At 32.5% G+C, this 22745-nt stretch overlaps 2 protein-coding genes across 2 annotated transcripts; both read right to left on the bottom strand.

The window, feature by feature from the left end:
• Nucleotides 1–6010: 6010 nt before the first annotated feature.
• Nucleotides 6011–8978, bottom strand: LOC126719070 (cytochrome P450 CYP749A22-like). Its single transcript, XM_050421625.1, has 5 exons — nt 8658–8978; nt 8132–8358; nt 7384–7616; nt 6910–7288; nt 6011–6808 (listed from the first exon to the last, which is right to left on the bottom strand). The coding sequence occupies exons 1-5, from the start codon at nt 8938–8940 to the stop codon at nt 6380–6382; spliced, it is 1551 nt and encodes a 516-aa protein (XP_050277582.1). The 5' UTR covers nt 8941–8978; the 3' UTR covers nt 6011–6379.
• Nucleotides 8979–12542: 3564 nt separating this feature from the next.
• On the bottom strand, nt 12543–15620 carry LOC126719072 (cytochrome P450 CYP749A22-like). The gene is made up of 5 exons (XM_050421630.1): nt 15060–15620; nt 14529–14752; nt 13914–14146; nt 13438–13816; nt 12543–13335 (listed from the first exon to the last, which is right to left on the bottom strand). The coding sequence occupies exons 1-5, from the start codon at nt 15340–15342 to the stop codon at nt 12907–12909; spliced, it is 1548 nt and encodes a 515-aa protein (XP_050277587.1). The 5' UTR covers nt 15343–15620; the 3' UTR covers nt 12543–12906.
• Nucleotides 15621–22745: the final 7125 nt, after the last annotated feature.

The raw sequence follows: 22745 nt of genomic DNA, 5'->3' as shown, positions 1-22745 counted from the left end.
TAGCACAAGTTGATGATGATTTGATTGCAAGTGAAATTCATGGAAGTGTTTCAAAGAATTGTGTTGAATTTCCAAATGATGGAAAAAATAATAATACTTATGAAGAGGAAATAATTGATTGGAATAAATGTCCAATATATGAAATGGGGTTATTGAAGAACATGAAGATATAAATTTAATAGAAAATGAGTTTGAGTCTTTTGTTGGTCAATGTTTTCTTAGTGAAGAAGAAGCTTTCATTTTCTATAGAAATTATGCAAATCGATATGGTTTTACAATTTGAAAAGGTTGTATTGAGGAAAAAAAAAGGAGAAATAACAAGATGTGATTTCTTTTGTTATCGACAAGGTAAACAACCATTAAAAATAGTGATCCATCTAAGGAACAATGAAATAGGAAGTCTTTAAAATGTGGATGTAAAGCTCATCTAAGTATCATTTTACGAAAGTCATTTGATATTTTTCCTTGAGAATGACATGTCACTAAGTTTGTTATAGATCACAATCATGATTTGTTCTCCCCTTAGGAAGTGTTTCTTCAAGCCAATCAAGTTATCACTATAGATGATGAAGAACACATTTTCTTATTGAAAGAAGTTGGACTTTCAATTAGAGAGGTAATGCATGTTATGGAACTTGAGAGGCATTTGAAACATGGACAACAACCATTTTTTCAAAGGGATATTCATAATCATTATGTGAAAATGAGAAGGAAAAATGCAAATAATGATGCCATGGATCTCCCACGATTTTGCAAAGTTGCTAAAGAAGATAACTCTAGGTTTCAATATGAATTTACATTTGATGAAGAAAATAGGTTGGAGCATAATTTTTGGTCACCTACTCATTGTTTTGATTGGTACCAAAAATATGGAGATGTGGTTTTTTTTTTTTTTTTTTTTTTTAATTTTTTTTTTAATTTTTAAATTTTTTTAATACTACTTATAAGTTGAATGCTTATGATATGCCTGAAAGTTCAAATATGTGTATAAACACCCTTGAACGTTTAGACCCCCAAAATACAACTTAACCAATTCAAGCAATATGTCAAACAACTAGTGTGCGGAAAATTAACATAAGCTATAATATGAAATTGGAAAAAACTATCTAAGCCAAATTAAAATCACAACCCATAGCAGATAATAAAAGGCAAAGATAAAAGGGAAGAAAGATGCAAACACAAAGACAACAAGCGATGTGTTATCGAAGAGGAAACCGAAGCCCTTGGCGTAAAACCTCTCTGCCGCCCTCCAAGCGGTAAACAATCCACTAGAAAATATAGTTGGGATACATGGACAGCAATAGACCCTCCAAGCTTAATCTACCCAGTGCACCTAAGCCCTCCAAGCTTCTTGCTCCAACGAGGTTGCGCTGAACCTTTTTCTTTTCTAGCTTCCCGGATTCCGCTACTAGATCGTAGCATCAACCAATGAAGATTGGTTCCTTCCTAACTGCTTCCCAGAAATCCAAACAGCTCTCTCACAGTGATGAATATAGTGAGAACAAGGTTTGGTAAGATGCCTCTTAAGGATTTGACAATGGAGAGGAAGAGAGTTGAGGAATTTGAAGAGACTCTAATGTATAGATTGTGGGTGAATCAATCTTGTTTTTCTTTAGGGTTTCTCTCTCAAAATTCTCTCTGGAAGCTCTCTTACATTTGTGGGTAAAAGGGGTATTTATACTGGAGTGAGAGAGGAATGTGAAACGTCAGGTTTTACAAAACAGGGGTGGCTTGCGGCTTGACCTCGCGATTTGACTAGGTCGCGAGATCCAGTCGCGAGATAATCGTATGGCCAGTTGTCCTATTTTGTCCTGTAGTGCTCCAACTAGCATGACTGTTCACCTTCCGGCATGCTTGGCACGTGTGCTGCGTCTGGCGGCTTGCAGCCGCGAGTCACCCGCGAGGCCAAGCCGCGAGTCTCTGTTTTCTTGCACACTCATGAGCAAACTTCACTCTATCTCACTCATTACCCTTACAACAAACCCACCTAAATACAGGGTTATTAAATGCTGAAATACAAGCAAATTTGGCATGGAATAAAGCCAATTAGATGGTTGAATAAATTCAACCTTACAATGCCTTTTGGTATTTTTGTTAGTATCAATAATCATGGAAAGACAATTCTCTTTGGTTGTGCACTTCTTCGAAATGAAACAATAAGTGCCTTTCGATGGTTAATGAAGGTACATTCTTTGTCCTATAAATTTTTACAATTATTTTTTAAATTTTATTTGATTAATTAGTAGAATAATAATGTTTATCCTTTGAAATATTTTCATGCTTTAGTAAATTTGTATTTGATTAGCAGACTTTTGCATGCTTAATGGAGAATCAACCCAAGGAAATTTTGATAAGATCCATAGATTACAATGGCAATATCAAAAGAATTGCCGGCTACAAAACATGTCTTTTGTTTATGGCATATTATCGCTAAATTGGTTTACATCAATTCTTCGTAATCAATATTCAAATTGGTGCATGGACTTCTATAAGTTATATAAGTTAGAGTCATGTGAAGAGTTTGACAATCAATGGCTTCAAGTTATGACAAAATATGACGTGCTCTCTAACATACATGTAATTGGTTTATATCAAATCACGCACTTTTGGGTACCATGTTACTTTTGTGAGCATTTATTTGGTGGAATGACAACAACTGGAAGATCGGAAAGTATAAATGCATTTATTAAACGGTTTGTTAGTTCTTACACAAACTTGATCCAACTCATCAAACAAGTCATTATTTACTATTGATTTCTTTTGTTGTATATATATTTTTTATTTGTTAATATTTGTAGTCTTCATGTGTCATACAAAAGTTTTTAGTTTATTTTATTATTTGGAATTTTAGGTTGATCTTGGCATTGAAGATATTGACAAACACAATCACATGATACGATGTTGGAGACATATAGAGGTTCTTCTTTAAGATCAATGTCACCATTAGAAGACCAAGCATATAATGTTTTGACGCCCTATGCTTTCAAGATTTTTCAAAAGGAGTTTGGAAGAGCAACACAATATTTGGTGCTTCAAGAATACGGTATTGAATTTGTGCTACAATATTATAAGGATGAAACTAGTCAAAGGCACAAGGTTTTATGGGATGATAAGATGACTAATTGTAGTTGCAAAAATTTTGAATTTTGGGGTATATTTTGTCGTCTCATACTGTGTATTCCTTCATAAAGATTTTACCAAATTCCATCTTTGTATTTACCACCGCGTTGGTGTCGTGAAGCATCATTAAGTGAAAAAAAATTGCTAGTATTGGATGATGAAAATTTAGTGGAGAAGGAAAATATGGTTGATGCTAATGTTAATGATATGATTGATGGAGATTACTTCATTAATTGTCCTTAGCTCTCAAAGACAAAAGGTTGGTTGAAGTAAAAACGAATGAAAGGTGGAAGAGAATTAGGAAAGAAAAGGAAGTCTTGTGGCCTTTGCAAGCATGTTGGCCATAACATCTTAAAATGTCCGGAGAAAGATAATTGTACTTCCTCAAATGGTGCAAAAAAAAGAAAAAAAAATGTACTTTAAGTGAATTGGGATTGAATCCAATATTTTGTTTGAAATGTTAGGCATAAACTCTTGAGCTTGTAAAAGAAAAAAGCTATGACAATATTGTGTTTATATTTTATCACTGGACTAAAATGCTTCTCCATGACAATATAATGCCTTTGTTAATTTTGACACTTCTCTTCTCGTCTTTTTTTTTTTTTTTTGGTTGGTTTTACATTTCCATTTTGACAATATTATGCCAGTGAATATTCACATTATCATTTTCAATATTACGTCATTGTACTAAAATGCTTCTTCCTACTTTTTTATTTATTTATGAATTTACCTAAAATTTTAGAATGGATTCAATTGAAGACTTGAGCTTCCTTTACTGCGCTTGTGAATTTATGTTCTCTTATTCTTCTTTATTTGTTTGGCTACAAATCTTCGTCTTCATTTTTCATCTTTTAATTTATTGTTGGATCTTCCTATCTTTTTTCATTAGTTTTTAGGGTCAGGTGTTCAAAATTATATTTTAAAGGGTTCAAAAAAAATTTTTATATATATATATATATATTTTCTTTAGGGCAAGAGGTTCATTTGAACCAAGGTTTTGAATTCTATTCAGATTAGCAATTGGAACAGAAAATTACGATATCGGTCTATATTGGTGCATCGTTTCAAAATTAGTATTGGATGATGATGATGATGATGATACTACTACTACTACTACTACCACCACCACCACCAGCACTACTACTTTAAATTATTACTTTCTTTTTTGGCTCAAATAAAGTTATTTACTTGTTAAACTAAAATTTTAAAAGATTATCTAATAATTTATTTATTTAAAAGAAATATTCTAATGAGTGGTAGTTTTGTAAATTAGAAAGAATGTGGTGTTATTTGTAAAGAAAGCACATTCCTAGAAATTTAATATCTCCTTTTCGAGAAATTATACAGTCCTTATGGTGGACCACATCACTTGTCCATCATTCTACTAAAAGACTTCAATTTGTTTAAAATTGCTGAGTCAGTAATCAGTTTCTATTTTAAATTTTTTTCTCACTCAGCAATTTTAAACAGGTTGGAGTCTTTTAGTAGAGTGGTGGACCATATCACTTTTCCATCATGAGGACCTTATAATTTCTCCACATTTCCCACGTAAATATCATCCCCTTTTTTTACTCCTTTCTCTCTCTCTCAAACTTATCTAGTACATTTCTCATCCTTTTTCCATATCTGTAACTCCTCATCTTTTAAAATTTTTATGTTCCCCCATACGAAACTCCTGACTCAATTTCTCTGTCTTTTATTCCTTTTCACAGCTTTCTTTTCTAACTTAGTTTGTCTCCTCTTTGATTTCCCCACCATTAACCCAGTTTGTCTCCTTTAATTCTGGTCTTTAAAACCTTGATTTGAAGCCCCTCCTTTCAACATGGCTCTGCCATTGATTTTGGGGGCATCTCAGGCACTTCTCATATGTTTTATGGTTTTTTTTTTTTTTTTGATGTATTGATGTTGGTTGTTTCTCATGAGATGAGTTTTTTTTCCTCCACGTATATTTGAAAGAGTTGTATAGCCACATTTACAAAAATGTGGCCAATGATAGGTCTATAGTTGCGTTTTTAGAAATGCAACTATAGTTCTACACCTATGGCCCTGTTTGAAAAAATGCTATAGACTTGTTGGATCTATAGTCATGGTGCATAGGCCATGTATGACCAAATAGACATATAGCCATGCTTTTAAGAGCTACAACTGTGTATTAAAAACGCAGCTATAGCCCGTGTTTTTTTGGTATATCAAGGCTATTGAAACTTGGGTGGGGAATTCTTGTAAATTGATCCGCCCCATGCCCCATGGTAATTATTCCTCAATTTCAAAATAAAATCAAACACACTATATAGCCTTTTGATTACCTCACACATTGTTAGAGTAGGACTAACCAGATTAGCAACTGTCAGGCATGGCCTTACGGGCAGAATTGAGTGGAGTGGAACAGTATGGATTGAAGGTGCTTACCACCGTTGTAACCTTATTTTCTCATATAATGGATCATTAGCCGCACGCTCCAGTGAGCATTGCCAGCATAGGCACTACCGAGCCACATAAATTCTCTGCATTTATTAATGTCTTCTCTCTTCTTTAATCTTTACCTAAACAGATTATTTCAGAACAGGTTTGAAGTCTTCTAACCAGATATCATTTTCGCATCCATATACTACACAGAAACAAGCTCCTCCTCTCGACAGACGCAAGACACTAAGAATACCTTTCCAGACCCAGGACCTGGTACAACATCTTCTTCCCTACTACCAATAACAATTCACTCCATATTTGTAACAATAGCTGTGGGGCAGTACACGGTATAAAAATAAACTACTCAGTGCCGCAGATGTGTTCATTGTGCTTATTCTTCTTATGTTATATATTACGTTTTGGTATGTCATGATCTTAATTAATGCAAACTTCCGTATGCCTTGGCCTACTTACTCTGACCATCTAATCAAGATCAAGAAAGGATCAAATTAAATAAGAATTAAGCACACACAAGACAACAGTTATGACCAAATGGTCCAGTATATATCATATCTTGAGGTATTTGGAAGCCCTCCATATGCATTTAAGTTACACCAACTAATGATCAACATGTTAATCCTCAGACTGGTCACCCTGGACTTCGATGTTTTTATTAATTTTAGTAGTTCAATGTTCATTCACTTTTTGTGTAACTCATCAGTTTTCACTTACTCTTCCGAGCAACCAAATTGAAATCTCAGCAACAGCTAGAATAAAAAAAAAGGTACACATGAATGCATTGATGTATGGATGTTCTGTGTACGAGTGCACATATTATTGCCAGTTCTATTCTTCACAGTGAGTGTAGCAGCACTTGAAGTCCATGTTGTGGGCGAAGGGTAAGAAGCTGAAATGGTGAGTGGACATAGGCTGGGGATAGGGTGAAGGCATAGCGTTGTAGAATCATAGAAAGAGCAATCTTTGTTTCAGTGGTAGCAAAGTTAAAGCCCACACAGTTTCGGGGTCCCATTCCAAATGGCAAAAAAGCAGCTACGTTGTTGTTAGTAGCTTTGGACACACCTTCTGAGAATCTCTCTGGTTTGAAAAGATGCACATCCTCTCCCCATACTTGAGGGTCATGGTGAACTGCAATATTTGAGATGATCAACACCAGTTCAGCTGGAAGAGTGAGCTTCCCAAGTATAGTTTTCCTTTCAACTTTTCTTACTATTGAAAGTATAGGTGGATATAACCTTAAAGACTCATTGATGATCACGCCCATCTGCATGGGAAAAAATGTCAAAAATTTAGAATTTGCAATTGAGCTGGATATGTGGTACGTTATTTACATAAGTAATTAATTTGAGTTTGAGATGTTCTCACAGTCTTGAGCTTTGTGATACCATCTGGATTTGGATTTTGGTGGCCAAATAAATTGAGAACCTCCTTTCTTGCTTCCTCTTGCCAATCAGTGTGGATCGCTAGAAGCAATACAGTCCACGCTAGCAAAGAATTAGTGGTTTCTTGTCCAGCAAAGTAAAATGTCTTGCACTCATCCACTAGATCTTGTATTGAAATCTTTGGGCTAGAATTGGCATCATGATAAGCCTTTACAAGTAATTGAAGAAAATCATTCCCAAAGCTGCCAACCTCTTCAGTCATTACCTTCTCTTCTTTTTTCTTAATTATCTCTAATATAGAGTTGAATATTTCTTTTTCAAGCTGCTCTGATTCAATTTCATCGCTGGTTTTTAAAAATTTACTGTAAAAATAGACAAGAAATCAATTCACCAAGAATATAAAGTGGGGAGTAGTTCTTTGTTTCTCAATTGTTGGTTTAACGTAAAAGGGCTTTACCTGATGCCAGGAAACTTGAGTTTATAAAAATTTCTGGACGTTAAAAAAGTCAATTTCATCAACATCTGAAAAATGTTCTCCCCTTCCAAGTAACTGCTCCCAAAAGCTGTCCTAGAAATCAGTTCTGATGTCAATAGCCTAAATTCTTCAAATACCTCAATCTCTTTGCCTTCATGATGCTTCCACCTTTCTAGCATCACCTCCACACTAGTGATCATTGCTGGAATCATATTCTACATACAAAAGTGAACCCCTTGTAACAATTCGGACTAATTTCTAGGATTTTATATCTATGTTTTTTTGTATATAATTTATTAATAAGCTTATTTTTCATTGAGTATTAAAGTGGACCAAACAGAGAAAGAACAAGAAAGGTTCTTGATTAGGCCTGAATCAATGATAATTGATATGCCTTGATTCAAGCCACTTAGTGGTTCTTAAACATGTGCAAAATGTGAAACATATCTTAACATTGTGATTTGTTCCTCTTAAGATCATCGATTGAATAAGTTTTTCAATGCTAATAATAACTAGTAACGCTTAGGGTTTATTTGAGATTCGTTTATTAAGTTGAAATTGAATTTTTTTTATTAAAAGTACCGTAGATACAGATAAAAACTAACTGATATAGTAGACTTATAAATAATACTAAAAAGTGCAGTAAAACTCATAAATAATAATAAAAATAAACTAAATAATAAAATAAGTTGATTTCAAACTCTATTCCAAACGCAACCTAACAGCTTACTTTCAGGCTCTCTGCATGGAAGGCAGAATTGGCCAGTTTTCGCATCTTTGCCCATTTTTCACCTTCAGATGTCACAAGCCCATCTCCTAAGAGCTTCTTTATAAAACCTTCAGTCGTCTTTTGCTTCGGGAACGCGTTTTCTCTATTATTCAGTACCTCTTTGATAAGCTCTGGTTCTGTTAGGACCATTTGAGCTTCAGGACCGTTCCATAGAAGAAAATTCTTCCCTGGACCAAACCAAAAAAAGGGTAAGAAAATGAAATATGACCAAATTTAGTAAAATTCAGCTAAAACATAGTTGAAAATATATATAGTCTTTATGCTGTGCATTGTGCCTCTGATACTAATAGTAATATGTACTCATAATACACATAATATGTATTTATAGGGACAGATTTTCGTATAATCAAAAAAAAAAAAAAAAAAAACTGACAAAGCCATACTTCAAAATTGAGTCAGGAGAACAACTTGATCAGGGAAAGAAAAACAACACAAAATCCAAATTAAACTACTAATTAGTTTTTACCATATTTGTTGACCCATGAGTGAATATGAGGCTGAACTTTGGACACTATGTCATGTGATAAATCCATAGGCCTGCTCATGGCTTCTTTTTTCATGTTCAAAATTTCCTTGGTGCTTCCATGGAAGGATCTGTAGGAAGGACCTTTGATTCCCTGTGAACCCATTAGAAACTGCATGCGAATTGGAGTCCAACATAGTTTGAGAAGGACCCGGATGAGAGCTAAGAGAAAGTATAGACACACAGAGCTTGAAACACAGATTACAAGGATTCCAATAGCACCCATTTTTTTTTTTGCCCCTTTCAATGAAACTTTGTGGATATTTATGCAAATGTCAACGCTTGTTAAGTTTCAAATAGTGTGGGTCCCGCTTAATATAAAAATTGAAGGGTTGAGGAATTATTAAACAAGTTACGTATTTTTTTTATTCAAAGTTGATTTTTAAAAAATAGATTAAAATTAATATGATTTTAATTTTAATTTTTGATAAGCGTATATTGTTTTGCTCCAAAAGATTGTTTTGATTTAAATAAACCACTTCAAGAAGGTATTATAATTTTATTTTATTTGTGATTTACATTTCATTTATCACAGAATATGATGTTTATTTTTTAAACTCTTATTTTAATGTAGCACCAATATTAATATGATGTTAATTTTTTTTAATACATTTATATTATAGCACCAATGGATGGGAATGAAGTTGCAAGTGAGACTCATTACTTTATTTAAAAAAATAATTTTGACTTAAATGAATGACTTCAAGAAGGAGTTAAAATTTTATTTTATTTGTAAATTTACATTCCATTTATCATAGAATACGATGTTTATATTTTAAACTCTTGTTTTAATATAGCACCAATGGATGACAATGTAGATACAAGTGAGACTCATCAATTTGTTCCAATGAATTGTTTTGAATTAAGTGAATTGTTTCAGGAAGATATTATTATTTTCATTTTATTTGTAATATATAATTCATATTATATGATGTTGATTATTTTTTTTTAATTTTTGTTTTCATATAGCACAAGTTGATGAAGATTTGATTTTAAGTGAGATTCATGGAAGTGTTTCAAAGAATTGTGTTGAATTAAATGAGCTTCGAAATGATAGAAAAAAATACTTATGGAGAGGAAATAATTGATTGGAATGAATGTCCAATAGATGAAATGGGGTTATTGAAGAACATGAAGATATAAATTCAATAGAAAATGAGTTTGAACCTTTTGTTGGTCAATGTTTTCCTTGTGAAGAAGAAACTTTCATTTTCTATAGAAATTATGCAAATTGATATGGTTTTACAATTCAAAAATGTCGTATTGAGAAAAAAAAAATAAAAAAGGAGAAAAAATAGCAAGATGTGATTTCTTTTGTTATTGACAAGGCAAACAACTACTAAATAGTAGATCCATATAAGGAGCAACAAAATAGGAAGTTTTTAAAAAGTAGATGTAAAGCTCATCTAAGTATCATTTTACGAAAGTCGTTTGATATTTTTGTTCGAGAATGACATGTCACTGTGGCAAAAGCTAAGGAACTTTTGACAAGTTTCTCGAGGTTAACAAGAAAGTTCCCAAGATCATCCATAGCAGAGGTCCTGTAGGTTGGTCTCCGCCTCCAGTTCGTAGCTATAAGCAGGGCCGGCCCTAGGCCTAGGCCACTTAGGCCACCGCCTAGGGCCCCCTACTAGAGGAAGGCCCCAAATTTTGAGGGAAATTGATATATTTAAAAAAAAAAAAAATTGGAGATATAGAAAAAAAAAATAGTTTTATAGTTTTTCTCTACTTTTAATAAGTCCCAAATAATGAGTAATGCTAGAGATAATACAACTTTAAATACATGGGTCTTACAAATTAAGTAATGCTACAGTTACAAATTATTTTACAATAGTTTTATAAATTGTTGTTATAGCCAACTTTTTACTAGTTCTCACCACCGATAACATCTCTTTTTTATTTATCTATAATCATTTATCACATCATCAGTTTGTAAAAGTTTTTGCAAAAGAATTTGTATCTCTAGCATTTTCCCTTACAAATATATGTTTCATTAATCCCAATAAATAATTCAGATAGAAAAATATTAGAAATATTATTAATTTTACTTGAAAACTTTACAAATTGATGTGACAATTAATATGATATTATCAATAACCTATTAGATGCATTTTTGAATTATTTTTTGTGATTAGTGATACATTTTTGTAAGTCTCATGTTATAAAATTTATAATATCCCTAACATTATTTATTCAAATGCTTGTTTATTATCTTTTTGAGATATCATTAATTTAATTCATTTTAACATTGTTTGAAAGTTTTTTTTAGTAAAATTTGTTATAGTTTTAGCATTTCCCTCCCCCCCGCCCCCCCCCCAAAAAAAAAGCATATTACAAAATGAAAGGAATAAATTTTTGTTATAAAAAAAAAAGTATGATATTAAATACTAGTTAAATATTATTTAAGTGATAACAAAAAGGCCCTATTAAATTATATTGCCTTAGGCCTTCAAATTTGTTGGGCCACCCCTGGCTATAAGGCTAACTTTGATGCAGCAATGCTTTCTACAGCTTTGAAGGCTGGTCTAGGAGTGGTGAGTCGTGATTCTGATGGGAATATTGTCGAAGTTTATTCCTTCATGCTCTTGTGGAGTCTGTACTTGTGGTTCTATGGCTGCTCATGCATAATACCAAGAAGAGTGCATCATGAATTTCCTCATGAGTCTGAATCATACTTTTGCTTCAGTTACAGGTCAAATTCTGTTAATGGAACTTTTTCCCTCACTGAACAAGGTATTTTCTCTTGTTACCCAAGAAGAAAGGCAAAGAAGGGTTGGGTCTAACCCTATTGCTACTGAAACTACTGCTGCTCTTTTTCTCCAAAGGTTCTAATGTTCCAAGCAAAGACAATTATTCTAACAAGCCTAATGCAAAGAAGGATAGGCCAATTTGTTCACATTGTGGTGTTGTTGGACATGTAGTAGACAAATGCTACAAGATCCATGGCTATCCTCCTGGATATAAGACAAAGGAAAAGGTTTATTCAGCAAACCAAGTTTCATACACTCCAGCCAATTCTGCAGATGGTATGGAAGAGCTAACCATGGTGGCACTCACTTCATCTCAGTGTCAACAACTTATGTCCATGCTTGAATCTCATAACTTGGGATCACAGCAGCCCAACTTGGAGCCAACTCTTGGGACTCATCAAGCAGCCACTCTAATCACTTAGCCTCCTAAAGCATCTCAGCATTCTGGTTCTTTCAACACAGCAGGTTTTGTTTCTGTGATTGAAGACAAAGAATTGGATAAAGTTACTTCGCTTTGCTTGCATACCTCAATTAGCTTAGAACATTCAGTTTTCTCATCAAATCTTATTGTTCCCACTGATATCTCCCCACAAGATTGGATCATTGATAGTGGTGCTACTGACCACATGGTTCACTCTATTTCCTTACTCACAAAGATAACCTCAGTTGCCCATATACCTGTTATGCTTCCTAATGGTGAATCAGTTTTGGTTACTCACATTGGTCAAGTTCAACTCTCTTCTAATTTAGTACTTAATGATGTTTTGTGCGTGCCTTCATTCTCTTTTAATCTCATCTCTATTGGCAAATTGACACGCCATTTGAGGTGTTGCTGTATTTTTTTTTGTCTCACTTCTGTTTTCTTCAGGACTTACTGTAATGGAAGACAATTGGATTGGGTAGAAAGCATGGGGGTCTGTACATTTTACAGCAAACCAAGTCTAAACAGCTTTCTTCTATTGGCAAATTGACACACCATTCTGCTTATTCTTCTTATGTTATATATTACGTTTTGGTATGTCATGATCTTAATTAATGCAAACTTCTCGTATGCGTTGGCCTACTTACTCTGACCATCTAATCAAGATCAAGAAAGGATCAAATTTAATTAGAATTAAGCACACATAAGACAACAGTTATGACCAAATGGTCCAGTTCATATCATATCTTGAGGTATTTGGAAGCCCTCCATATGCATTTAAGTTACACCAACTAATGATCAACATGTTAATCCTCAAATTGGTCACCCTAGACTTCGATGTTTTTATTAATTTTAGTAGTTCAATGTTCATTCACTTTTTGTGTAACTCATCAGTTTTCACTTACTCTTCCAAGCAACCATTGAAAGCTCAGCAACAGCTAGAATAAAAAAAAAAGGTACACACATCCATTGATGTATGGATGTTCTGTGCACAAGTGCACATATTATTGCCAGTTAGTCTTCACAGTGAGTGTAGCAGCACTTGAATTCCATGTTGTGGGCGAAGGGTAAGAACCTGCAATGGTGAGTGGACATAGGCTGGGGATAGGGTGAAGGCATAGCGTTGTAGAATCATAGAAAGAGCAATCTTTGTTTCAGTGGTAGCAAAGTTAAAACCCACACAGGTTCGGGGTCCCATTCCAAATGGCAAAAACGCAGCTATGCTGTTGTTAGTAGCTTTGGACACACCTTCTGAGAATCTCTCTGGTTTGAAAAGATGCACATCCGCTCCCCATACTTGAGAGTCATGGTGAACTGCAATATTTGAGATGAACAACAGAAGTTCAGCTGGAAGAGTGAGCTTCCCAAGTCTAGTTTCCCTTACAACTTCTCTTGTAATTGCAAGTACAGGTGGATATAACCTTAAAGACTCATTTATGATCATGCCCATCTGCATGGGAAAGAATTGTCAAAAATTTAGAATTTACAATTGAGCTGGATATGTGGTATGTTATTTACATAAGTAATTAATTTGAGTTTGAGATGTTCTTACAGTCTTGAGCTTTGTGATACCATCTGGATTTGGATTTTGGTGGCCAAATAAATTGAGAACCTCCTTTCTTGCTTCCTCTTGCCAATCAGTGTGGATCGCTAGAAGCAATACAGTCCACGCTAGCAAAGAATTAGTGGTTTCTTGCCCAGCAAAGTAAAATGTTTTGCACTCATCCACTAAATCTTGTATTGAAATCTTTGGGCTAGAATTGGCATCATGATAAGCCTTTACAAGTAATTGAAGAAAATCATTCCCAAAGCTGCCAACCTCTTCAGTCATTACCTTCTCTTCTTTTTTCTTAATTATCTCTACTATAGAGTTGAATATTTCTTTTTCAAGCTGCTCTGATTCAATTTCATCGCTGGTTTTAAAAAATTCACTGTAAAAATAGACAAGAAATCAATTCACCAAGAATATAAAATGGGGAGTAGTTCTTTGTTTCTCAATTGTTGGTTTAACGTATAGGGACTTTTTACCTGATGCCAGGAAACTTGAGTTTATGAGTATTTCTGGACGTTAACAAAGTCAATTTCATCAACATCTGAAAAATGTTCTCCCCTTCTAAGTAACTGCTCCCAAAAGCTGTCCTAGAAATCAGTTCTGATGTCAATAGCCTAAACTCTTCAAATACCTCAATCTCTTTGCCTTCATGATGTTTCCACCTTTCTAGCATCACCTCCACACTAGCGATCATTGCTGGAATCATATTCTACATACAAAAGTGAATCCCTTATAACAATTAAGACTAATTTCTAAGATTTTATATCTGCTTTTTTGTATATAGTTTATTAACAAGCTTATTTTTCATCGAGTGTTAAAGTGGAAAACAGAGAAAGAACGAGGAGAAAGGTTCTGAATAAATCTCTGTTTTCTGTGATAAAATGTCTGTACAGTATAAGTCTATACACACACACACACACACACAACATAGTTGACCAATGAGGCCCTTGATTAGGCTTGAATGAATGATAATTGACATGCCTTGATTCAAGCCACAAAGTGGTTCTTAAACGTGCAAAATGTTAAACATATCTTCGCATTGTGTTTAGTTCCTCTTAAGATAATCGATTAAACAAGTTTTTCAATCTTACTTTCAGGCTCTCTGCATGGAAGGCAGAATTGGCCAGTTTTCTCATCTTTGCCCATTTTTCACCTTCAGATGTCACAAGCCCATCTCCTAAGAGCTTTTTTATAAAATCTTCACCCTTTTGTTTCTGGAAAGCGTTGTCTCTATTATTTAGTATCTCTTTGATAAGCTCTGGTTCTGTTAGGACCAATTGAGCTCGAGGACCGCTCCACTGAAGAAAATTCTTCCCTGGACCAAATAAAGACAAGCCAAGAAAATAAAAAATCAACAAATTTAGTAAAATTTAGCTAAAACATAATTAAAATTTATATATAGTAGTCTTTATGCTGTGTATTGTGCCTCTGATACTAATTGATAACAACTTACCTTCACACTACCTTCTTAAGAGAGATTATAGTATGTACTTACAGGGACAGATATATTTTCATCTACTCTTAATCAAAAAGATGAAATTGACAAAGCCATACTTCAACTTGATCAGGGAAAGAAAAAAAAAAAAAAAAAATCCTAAATTAAGCTACTAATTAGTTTTTACCATATTTGTTGACCCATGAGTGAATATGAGGCTGAACTTTGGAAAGTATGTCATGTGATAAATCCATGGACCTGCTCATGGCTTCTTTTTCCATGTTCATCATTTCCTTGGTGCTTCCATGGAAGGACCTGTAGGAAGGACCTTTGATTCCCTGTGAACCCATTAGATACTGCATGCGAATTGGGGTCCAACATAGTTTGAGAAGGACCCTGATGAGAGCTAAGAGAAAGTATATACACACAGAGCTTGAAACACAGATTACAAGGATTCTAAAAACACCCATTTTTTTTTTTTTTTTTTAAATTTTTCAATGGAACTTTGTGGATGTTTAGAATTATATGGTTTTCGTGCCCTGATTATTTAATATTTAATAAAACCTTTACCCCGTTGTCTAGAATCTAGATAGACTAGATGGGAATTTGCCTTTTTCTATTCTATAATTTCGGTGGCTTTGATGGTATAAAATGAGTTAAAACATGATACAAGAATACAACAAATCAACGATAATATTCACTGTTCAGCAAAAAAATCAACGATGAAAATGTTTATATTGGTTACACATGGTACAAAACAAAATAACAACGTTTTACATAATTTTCTATATGAACATGATTTTTAAAAATTGAACAATTAAAAGAACTGGAAAGAAGAGAAACTCTAAGGTTTTAAAATATGATGGAGGTTTAATGGCAGGTCGACCTGTAACAATTATTTTAATAATAACTAATTAACATAAAAATAAATAAAATAAATGTGAATATTAACTTAAAAACGATTTAAAGAGGTTGAGGTATCTCTCATTTGAAGATTAGGTATTCTCTTGAAATATTTTAATAAATTTATACAATAGAATAATAGAGTAACATAATTGAAGAGAAAATATTTCTAAAGTTTAAAGCTTATACAGTGAGTGCAAGAAATTATATTTAATACAAAAAAGTCAAATATCTCATCAGTGATGAGATGAGACCGTGACATTTAGTTTAAAATAAAGGGAAAATTTAGCTTGCATTTGCCGAGCAATGATTTTGCATTTTGCATTTTTGATTGGGTCTCATGGCACTGTTCACGACCTAGTCAAACTTGTGAAAAACACGTATAAGTAGTAAATCCTGGATCCCACAACACTATTTATAGTTTAAAAATTATTTTGCTATAGTGTTTTCAGTTTTTAACAAAATAAGTGGTATCCAAATAGACCCTTAATAAGAAAAGAAAAACACAATTAATTTTCTTGACAGCTTTTTTATATTTTTAATGAAAGTGGTGTCATACCTTTCCTTAAATAGTTTATTAACAATTACCCCAAGAGCACTTGTTAACACATTTTCAGTATTACTCTAAAATGAACACATAAATAAAACATCCTTCTAGTTTTAGTAATTTGAAAAATCACTCTTCACCGGGAGAAAACCCCACTCCTTCATTTCAATCTTTGTTTAAGTCACTTCATTTGTCCCATTTTGTAAAAATCGAACTTTTTAAGTGACCATCATTTAATGCATTGCTTATATATATATATATATATATATATATAAACATATACTAGTGTGCAAAACTATCATCATTAATTTAAACTTTAGTGCAATAAGGGTATTGAGTTTTTAAATAAAGTAAGGGGTATGTTAGAAAATTTATTTGTTGGTTTTTCAAAAAGGACTTCATTTTGGGACATCCCAAAATGGAATAGAAGTCCAATAATTTGGGACGGAGAGAGTATTAATTATTTTATTCATAAAACAATAACTTTTGTACTACAATTTTATCACAACTCTGATGTGATAAATTGTGAGTGTCTGCTTTTCATTTTCAAATGAATCCACAATTTTTCTCAACTACTAATAGTCTATCTATTGCACTAAAGTTGTGGCAAAAACCATGGTTCTAAAAACCGAAATGAACAAAAAACCAGAAAAAGGACTGGTTATCGGTTTTTTGGTTTGACCAGGATCGGATTAATAAATATGTTTGGTTAAAAATATATTAAATTTTTAAAAATGATTTAACTAAGCTTTTAGATCTTATATTTACCAAAAAAAAAAAAAAAAATACTAAAATATAACCAAAGACTTATGTAGTATATGAATTAATTAATTATATATAATATATTAATATTTAGTTAATATATAATTATTTGGTTATTTAATTCATAACTATATATAAATTTATGCTCATTTTTCATATTAATGAATTTATATTAACTAGTCGTTAATCCGTGCGATGCACGAGAAAACTACCGATAAGCCAGATATCAAAATGCTAAACCCCTACCTACAAAACATTAAGCATAATTGTTACTTTAGTCCAAAGGCATGGGTAAATATTTTATTATAGATGATTAAGATCAGAATTTTGTAAGTGAAAGAACTAACAATCTTCCATCGAATCAGATTCCTTTTCCTGCAATTTTCTTAGAAAGGATTTTCTATAGATCATGCAAGTAACTTTAAGTTTACCACAAAAGGGGGAAAATTTTCAGCACCCCCCAATTTCTCATGCTAACAAAATGGAACCTTGGTAAATTTGGAAAGCTAATAAGTTCCTTCTTTTTTATTAGGGTATTGATAGATAAAGTAACAATTACAACTTTCTTTAACTGTTCTTTGTAACCTGTTGGTACCTTTGCCCATTTATTTACTTTTTGATTGGTAATCAGTACAAATAGAAATTGAGCCACTTAATAAGGCAGGGATTTTCGAGGGTTAAGGCTATATCCATTGTTTAGCAAAAATAACTTTTTCCATTGAAATGGAACCTAAACACTACAATATACTATGATATTAAAACTCCAAGCATAAAAGCAGATTTAAAATAGCAACCATATGTTTGCTGCAATTATTAAACATACACAAGGGAAATATAAATTATTTAAATAACTCCAACTCGCTCAGTTTCCACTAAACAAATTCAAACCCATAGCTCAATTTCCACACAAAAAAATTCAAATTGATTATCACCATTTTAATATCTATTTAAAATATTGAAGATGTATAACTCACTTCAAAAAATATTGTACAAACCCTCAATAAGATAATTACATTCACTTCGATGGATAGTGTATCAAACAAAAGCAATTTTGATTGCCATATAATTTGATATGGCACATATTTTTCAGTTACAATAATATATAGTCCACACTACCACATCTGTCATCCACGGACTCATAAAATCTAATGAATTGAAACTGGAGTTGAGAACATGAGAAAGATCTAGGATAACTTAGTACTCCATCAAATTCTTTATTCAACTATGGAACAGAAACATATATTGGCAAATGAAATAGCAAAGTATGAGATTTATGTAATGAGCGTGAGAGTGAGAATAAGTTGCTATGACAGCAGGTTTCTCACAGAAAAATACAACATAACAATGAGGTGACTTACTTGAAGCTGAAGTTCCAAACCTAAGACTTATCTAAGTGTGTGCACAAACTCAATTACAGATACAAAAGAAACACAACTAAAACAGCACATAAGAATTCCATTAGCATAATCATATTTATAATGAAAGTGGCAGAACACAAAGTGCTTTAGAAAATACCAAGTCTTGACACATGGAACAATGAATTTTAGACTTGAATTGGAAACATCAGAAGAAGTAAAGGAAAATCCATAAAGCTGGATTGTTGGGGTCATCTATAAATATATATATATATATATATATAGATGACCCCAACAATAAGAATTGTTAATATTACATAAAGTAGCCAATAAAGGTTGTGATGTTGGAAATCAAATTGTGATTAGACAAAAATGTACCACCATTACTGGAATCTCCGACCAAGAGTCATCAAACTATATAAAATTCTAATCTAGTGACTGAAGCTCAGAGAGAGCAAGGTGAAGTTTTGGTAGCTGTAAATCAAGAAACAGAATGTAGGACTTTCCCTGGGAGCTGAAGGGAATGTCTTCCAGAATATATAAAAACCAAATTGATCTTCATAAAATCATAAATCAAAATTGCAGCAGAAAGAATTATGGATACAATTAAAAAGAATAAATTCAATTATATTAAATCATGAAATTACAACAGGCAAGTAGATGTCACAAACAACCAAATCGAATTTTACAAAAGAAGAAAAAAATATAGATGCTGAGAACATAAAACGACAATCCAACACCAAATCACTCACAAGCTTGTCTAACATACACCAGGAGTATGAGTAGTTTAAGCCTCAGCAGAACCACTTTTCAAAGCTCTCTCCAACCTTGCCTCAAATGGAGTAGAGTGCCAATTCACTCTCTTATCCTGCACGCCCACAAAAACTTAATCAGAACACTACTCCATCCCCTAAAACAAAAATCTCACTAATCTTTAAAACCTCAATAATTTTTTTTTTCTTTTTGCTTGGAAATAGATTGATCATAGTTGATTTCTTTAGGTTTTAACAATTATGCATAAAATAACATTGTTTAGGAACACAACCTTCTTTTTACAAGTTGAAGTATTTTTTCTGCTAAAATTGATATAACTAAACTAAAATTCAAAAAAAGCTAAGTAATCCAAACTATTCTAAGTTTGAACTTGAAACAGTCAAAACATAAACATACCAGCTGTATTTTTTCCGCACAAATTGATATAACTACACTAAAATTTGAGTTTCATGTACATAGATTATCACAGAGGCAAACGTTACAATTCAAATTGAGAGAACACTAAAATAGTTAGAAATTAGATGTATATAGATTATCACAGAGGCAAATGAATACCATACCTTTAACCTTGATTCGAATGGAGGAAAAGAATAAAGAGAAAGGCAATAGCAATAAACTTAGAAATTGAACAGCTGTGAAAAAAAAAAAGAAAAAAGAAAAAAAAAAGAAGAAGACTAATAAGAATCAACTATTTATAAGATAATAGTTATAATTACAGATTTCTAAACAAATTTGACAAATTTGATTAAAAAAAGACATGAACTTGTACAGAAGAGGTAGAAGGTTTGAAAAAAAAAAAAAAAAAAACAAGGGATTGAAGAAGGCTAATGTTTTAGGTGCCCAAATAATTATTCAATCAAACAAATGATTAAGCTAAGCTAAATCAGATGTGCTAAAAAACCTAGATAGCAAAATAAAACAAAACTTGAAGGTAAAGTAAAACCTGTAGGATTGTTGTCAGATTTTGAAGGTTGGGAGGCTCTTCAATACATCTCCACTTTCTTACAAAATCTGTAGAATTTGAATTTCTATGAGTGTTTCCCTGACTTCAACAAAAAAGAATAGAGTGAAAAAGGGGTTAGGAATTGAAATCCCTAAATTGACCAAAAAAAAAAAAAAACCTGATTAAAGATGAAATCCTTAAATTGACAAAAAAACCTAATTAAAGACAATAGGAAAAGAGTTTATTCATAGATTAATTGAGAGATACCAAAAGAGAATGCTCTGATATGGAGGCTGGGTCGGAGATTGAAAACGTTGGTTCCCATGGTCGTGCCCTTGCAAGCTTTCTGTGAAATAGCTTGGATTTGCGTTTGAGAGAGTGTATAGGTTCTATGTTTGGTGAGTAATGTCAAAAGGAGGGTTGCTGGGTTTAGTTTTGTCGAGAGGAGAGGTTCTGCCTTGCGTGTTTTAGTTTCAGAGGGTTTTGATTTCAGAATTATATCGGGAAGCGTACTTGGTGTTTGTGGAAGGAGACTATATATTTAATAAAAAAGAAATAAATCAGATTTAAAAATTAAAAATTTATGACATTTTTTTTTTTTTTGGTTTTGGTTTTATTTTTTTGTTTTATTATTATTTTTTTTAATATTATACTTACGTGGAAAATTGTGGGAGTTTCAAAAGTTTCGGTTTTATATATATATTTATATATATATAGATGAAATGAGATGATTTTTTTTTTCTTTTTTTAAGAAAAAGAAATGTCATGTTCACTTAAGACTTCATGAGTCATGACTAATGGAAAATTTTTTTTACAACCTTGCATGCCAACAACGTGGCAGTTGGCACCACACGGAACACACAAATTGAATGGAATTTTTTTTTTTTTTGAAGTAGAATGGATTTTTTATTTTATTTTATATTTTTTACAAAGCCTATAACCAATAGAAAACTGAAAGTTTTATTAAAAGAAAAAAGAAAAAAGAAAAAAAGAAAAAGAAAACTGAAAGTGCCACACCATTAAATATCTCAACCTGCCCCACTTCTTTCTAAGGTATCCCTCTATTTCGGCATTTGCATTTTCAGTTTCTTCATACCTGTATATCACCACTGAAGCAAACTGAAGCAGACGAGCAGCTAAAAAAGGCAGAAGCACAGATCATATCATTGTAAAATTGTAAATCTGCTTCATCTTTGAGCTTCTTCCTCAAATACAAAGATGGTAAATCTGATGTTTTTGCCTTTTTGGAGTCATTGTGGCTGGCTTCACCACTTCAGACTTAAGAGCATTTTCAAAATAAAAATCTCTCTTCTCCTTAAACCTAAAACAAGATCTCTCTCTTTTTAATTTTTTTTTTCTTTCAAAAACACAACAACAAAAGTCTTTATGAAGAACTGCTTAAAACCGGTTTAACCGTATCGGCTTTCGGTTTTGCTACTTGAACTGGCGGTTTCCGGTTTTTTACAGTTCTTCTCTTATTTATGGTTTTTAATAATAACCTGACCAAATTAATGTTTGGTTCCCAGTTGAATCGGCCGGTCGGATCTAGTTTTTAAAACCATGGCAAAAACTTTGTAAAAAAATTGTATCCAAGATTTTCTCTAACATAACATCATTTAATGCATTGTTTTCTACATAAAAATGTACTCCCTTCATCCCACATTTTTTTGTTTTGTTTAAAAAGTCAAATTTTTTAAGAAAACGTCATTTATTATCTTGTCTATCTTTTAAAAATATATAAGTTTCCAAAACTACTCTTAAAAAAATTTATCAAAAAATTGAATTAGTAAATTAATAGGGGTATAATAAGAATATTAGTAAGTTAATGACTTTTGTTTTTAGAAACATGATAATATTTTGAGACATTTCAAAATGGAATAGAGGACAAAAAAAGTGGGATGGAGGGAGTACTAATTTCTAAAACTATCCTTATTAATTTCAACATTAGTGCAAGAAGGGTATTGAATTTTTTAAATTAAGCAAGGGTTATGTTAGAGAATTTATTTGTTGGCCTTTCAAAAAGGATTTCATTTTGGGACATTCCAAAATGGAAATAGAAGTCTAACAATTTAGGATAAAGGGAGTATGAGTAGCTGCCTTTCATTTTCACATGAATCTACAAATTTTCTCAACTTCTTTCGGTCTATCCATCGCACCAAAGTTGTTGCAAAAATTACGTACAAAAAGTTGTATCCTAGATTTTCTCTTAACTTATTTGCTCCATATTTGCTTATTACATTTTAGCTATGTAAGCATTCTTAGTTAGTGTTTGCATATGTTCTTGTTTTCTCTCAATGTTTAGTATAAGAAAGTTCTGTTTGTTTTGCTTTATAATATTTTCAGAAAAATATTTTCAAGATTTTATAGTGTTTGTTTCATTGTAAAATTTGGTTAAACTTAAAAATATTTTCCATTGACAGTAAAATCATTTTGTAAAATTTTCCATTGGGCTAAGGTGCAAGCCGAAACCCATGCTAGTGGATAAGGAAGACAATATTGAACATAATGGCCTAGGAGTTTGTGCCGAGGATGAATTTGTCCTCGGCTAGCCAAGGCTGAGGTCCGTAAAGGATGCTTGCCATCTAGAGG

The sequence above is a fragment of the Quercus robur genome, chromosome 3, assembly GCF_932294415.1.
Source record: "Quercus robur chromosome 3, dhQueRobu3.1, whole genome shotgun sequence".
Classification (NCBI taxonomy): domain Eukaryota; kingdom Viridiplantae; phylum Streptophyta; class Magnoliopsida; order Fagales; family Fagaceae; genus Quercus; species Quercus robur.
Note: the sequence above shows the minus strand (reverse complement) of the source record. Positions and strands in the feature narration are given on the sequence as shown.

Excerpts from the sequence above, each read along its gene's own strand:
- LOC126719070 (XM_050421625.1), bottom strand. The coding sequence starts at position 8,940 with ATGGGTGCTATTGGAATCCTTGTAATCTGTGTTTCAAGCTCTGTGTGT. Across the intron at positions 7,289-7,383 it reads CTCAAGTTTCCTGGCATCAG|TAAATTTTTAAAAACCAGCG; the intron begins GTAAAGCCCTTT and ends CTATTTTTACAG. Across the intron at positions 6,809-6,909 it reads GTATCACAAAGCTCAAGACT|ATGGGCGTGATCATCAATGA; the intron begins GTGAGAACATCT and ends TTTCCCATGCAG.
- LOC126719072 (XM_050421630.1), bottom strand. The coding sequence starts at position 15,342 with ATGGGTGTTTTTAGAATCCTTGTAATCTGTGTTTCAAGCTCTGTGTGT. Across the intron at positions 14,753-15,059 it reads CTCATGGGTCAACAAATATG|GGAAGAATTTTCTTCAGTGG; the intron begins GTAAAAACTAAT and ends TATTTGGTCCAG. Across the intron at positions 14,147-14,528 it reads TCCATGCAGAGAGCCTGAAA|AATATGATTCCAGCAATGAT; the intron begins GTAAGATTGAAA and ends TTTTGTATGTAG.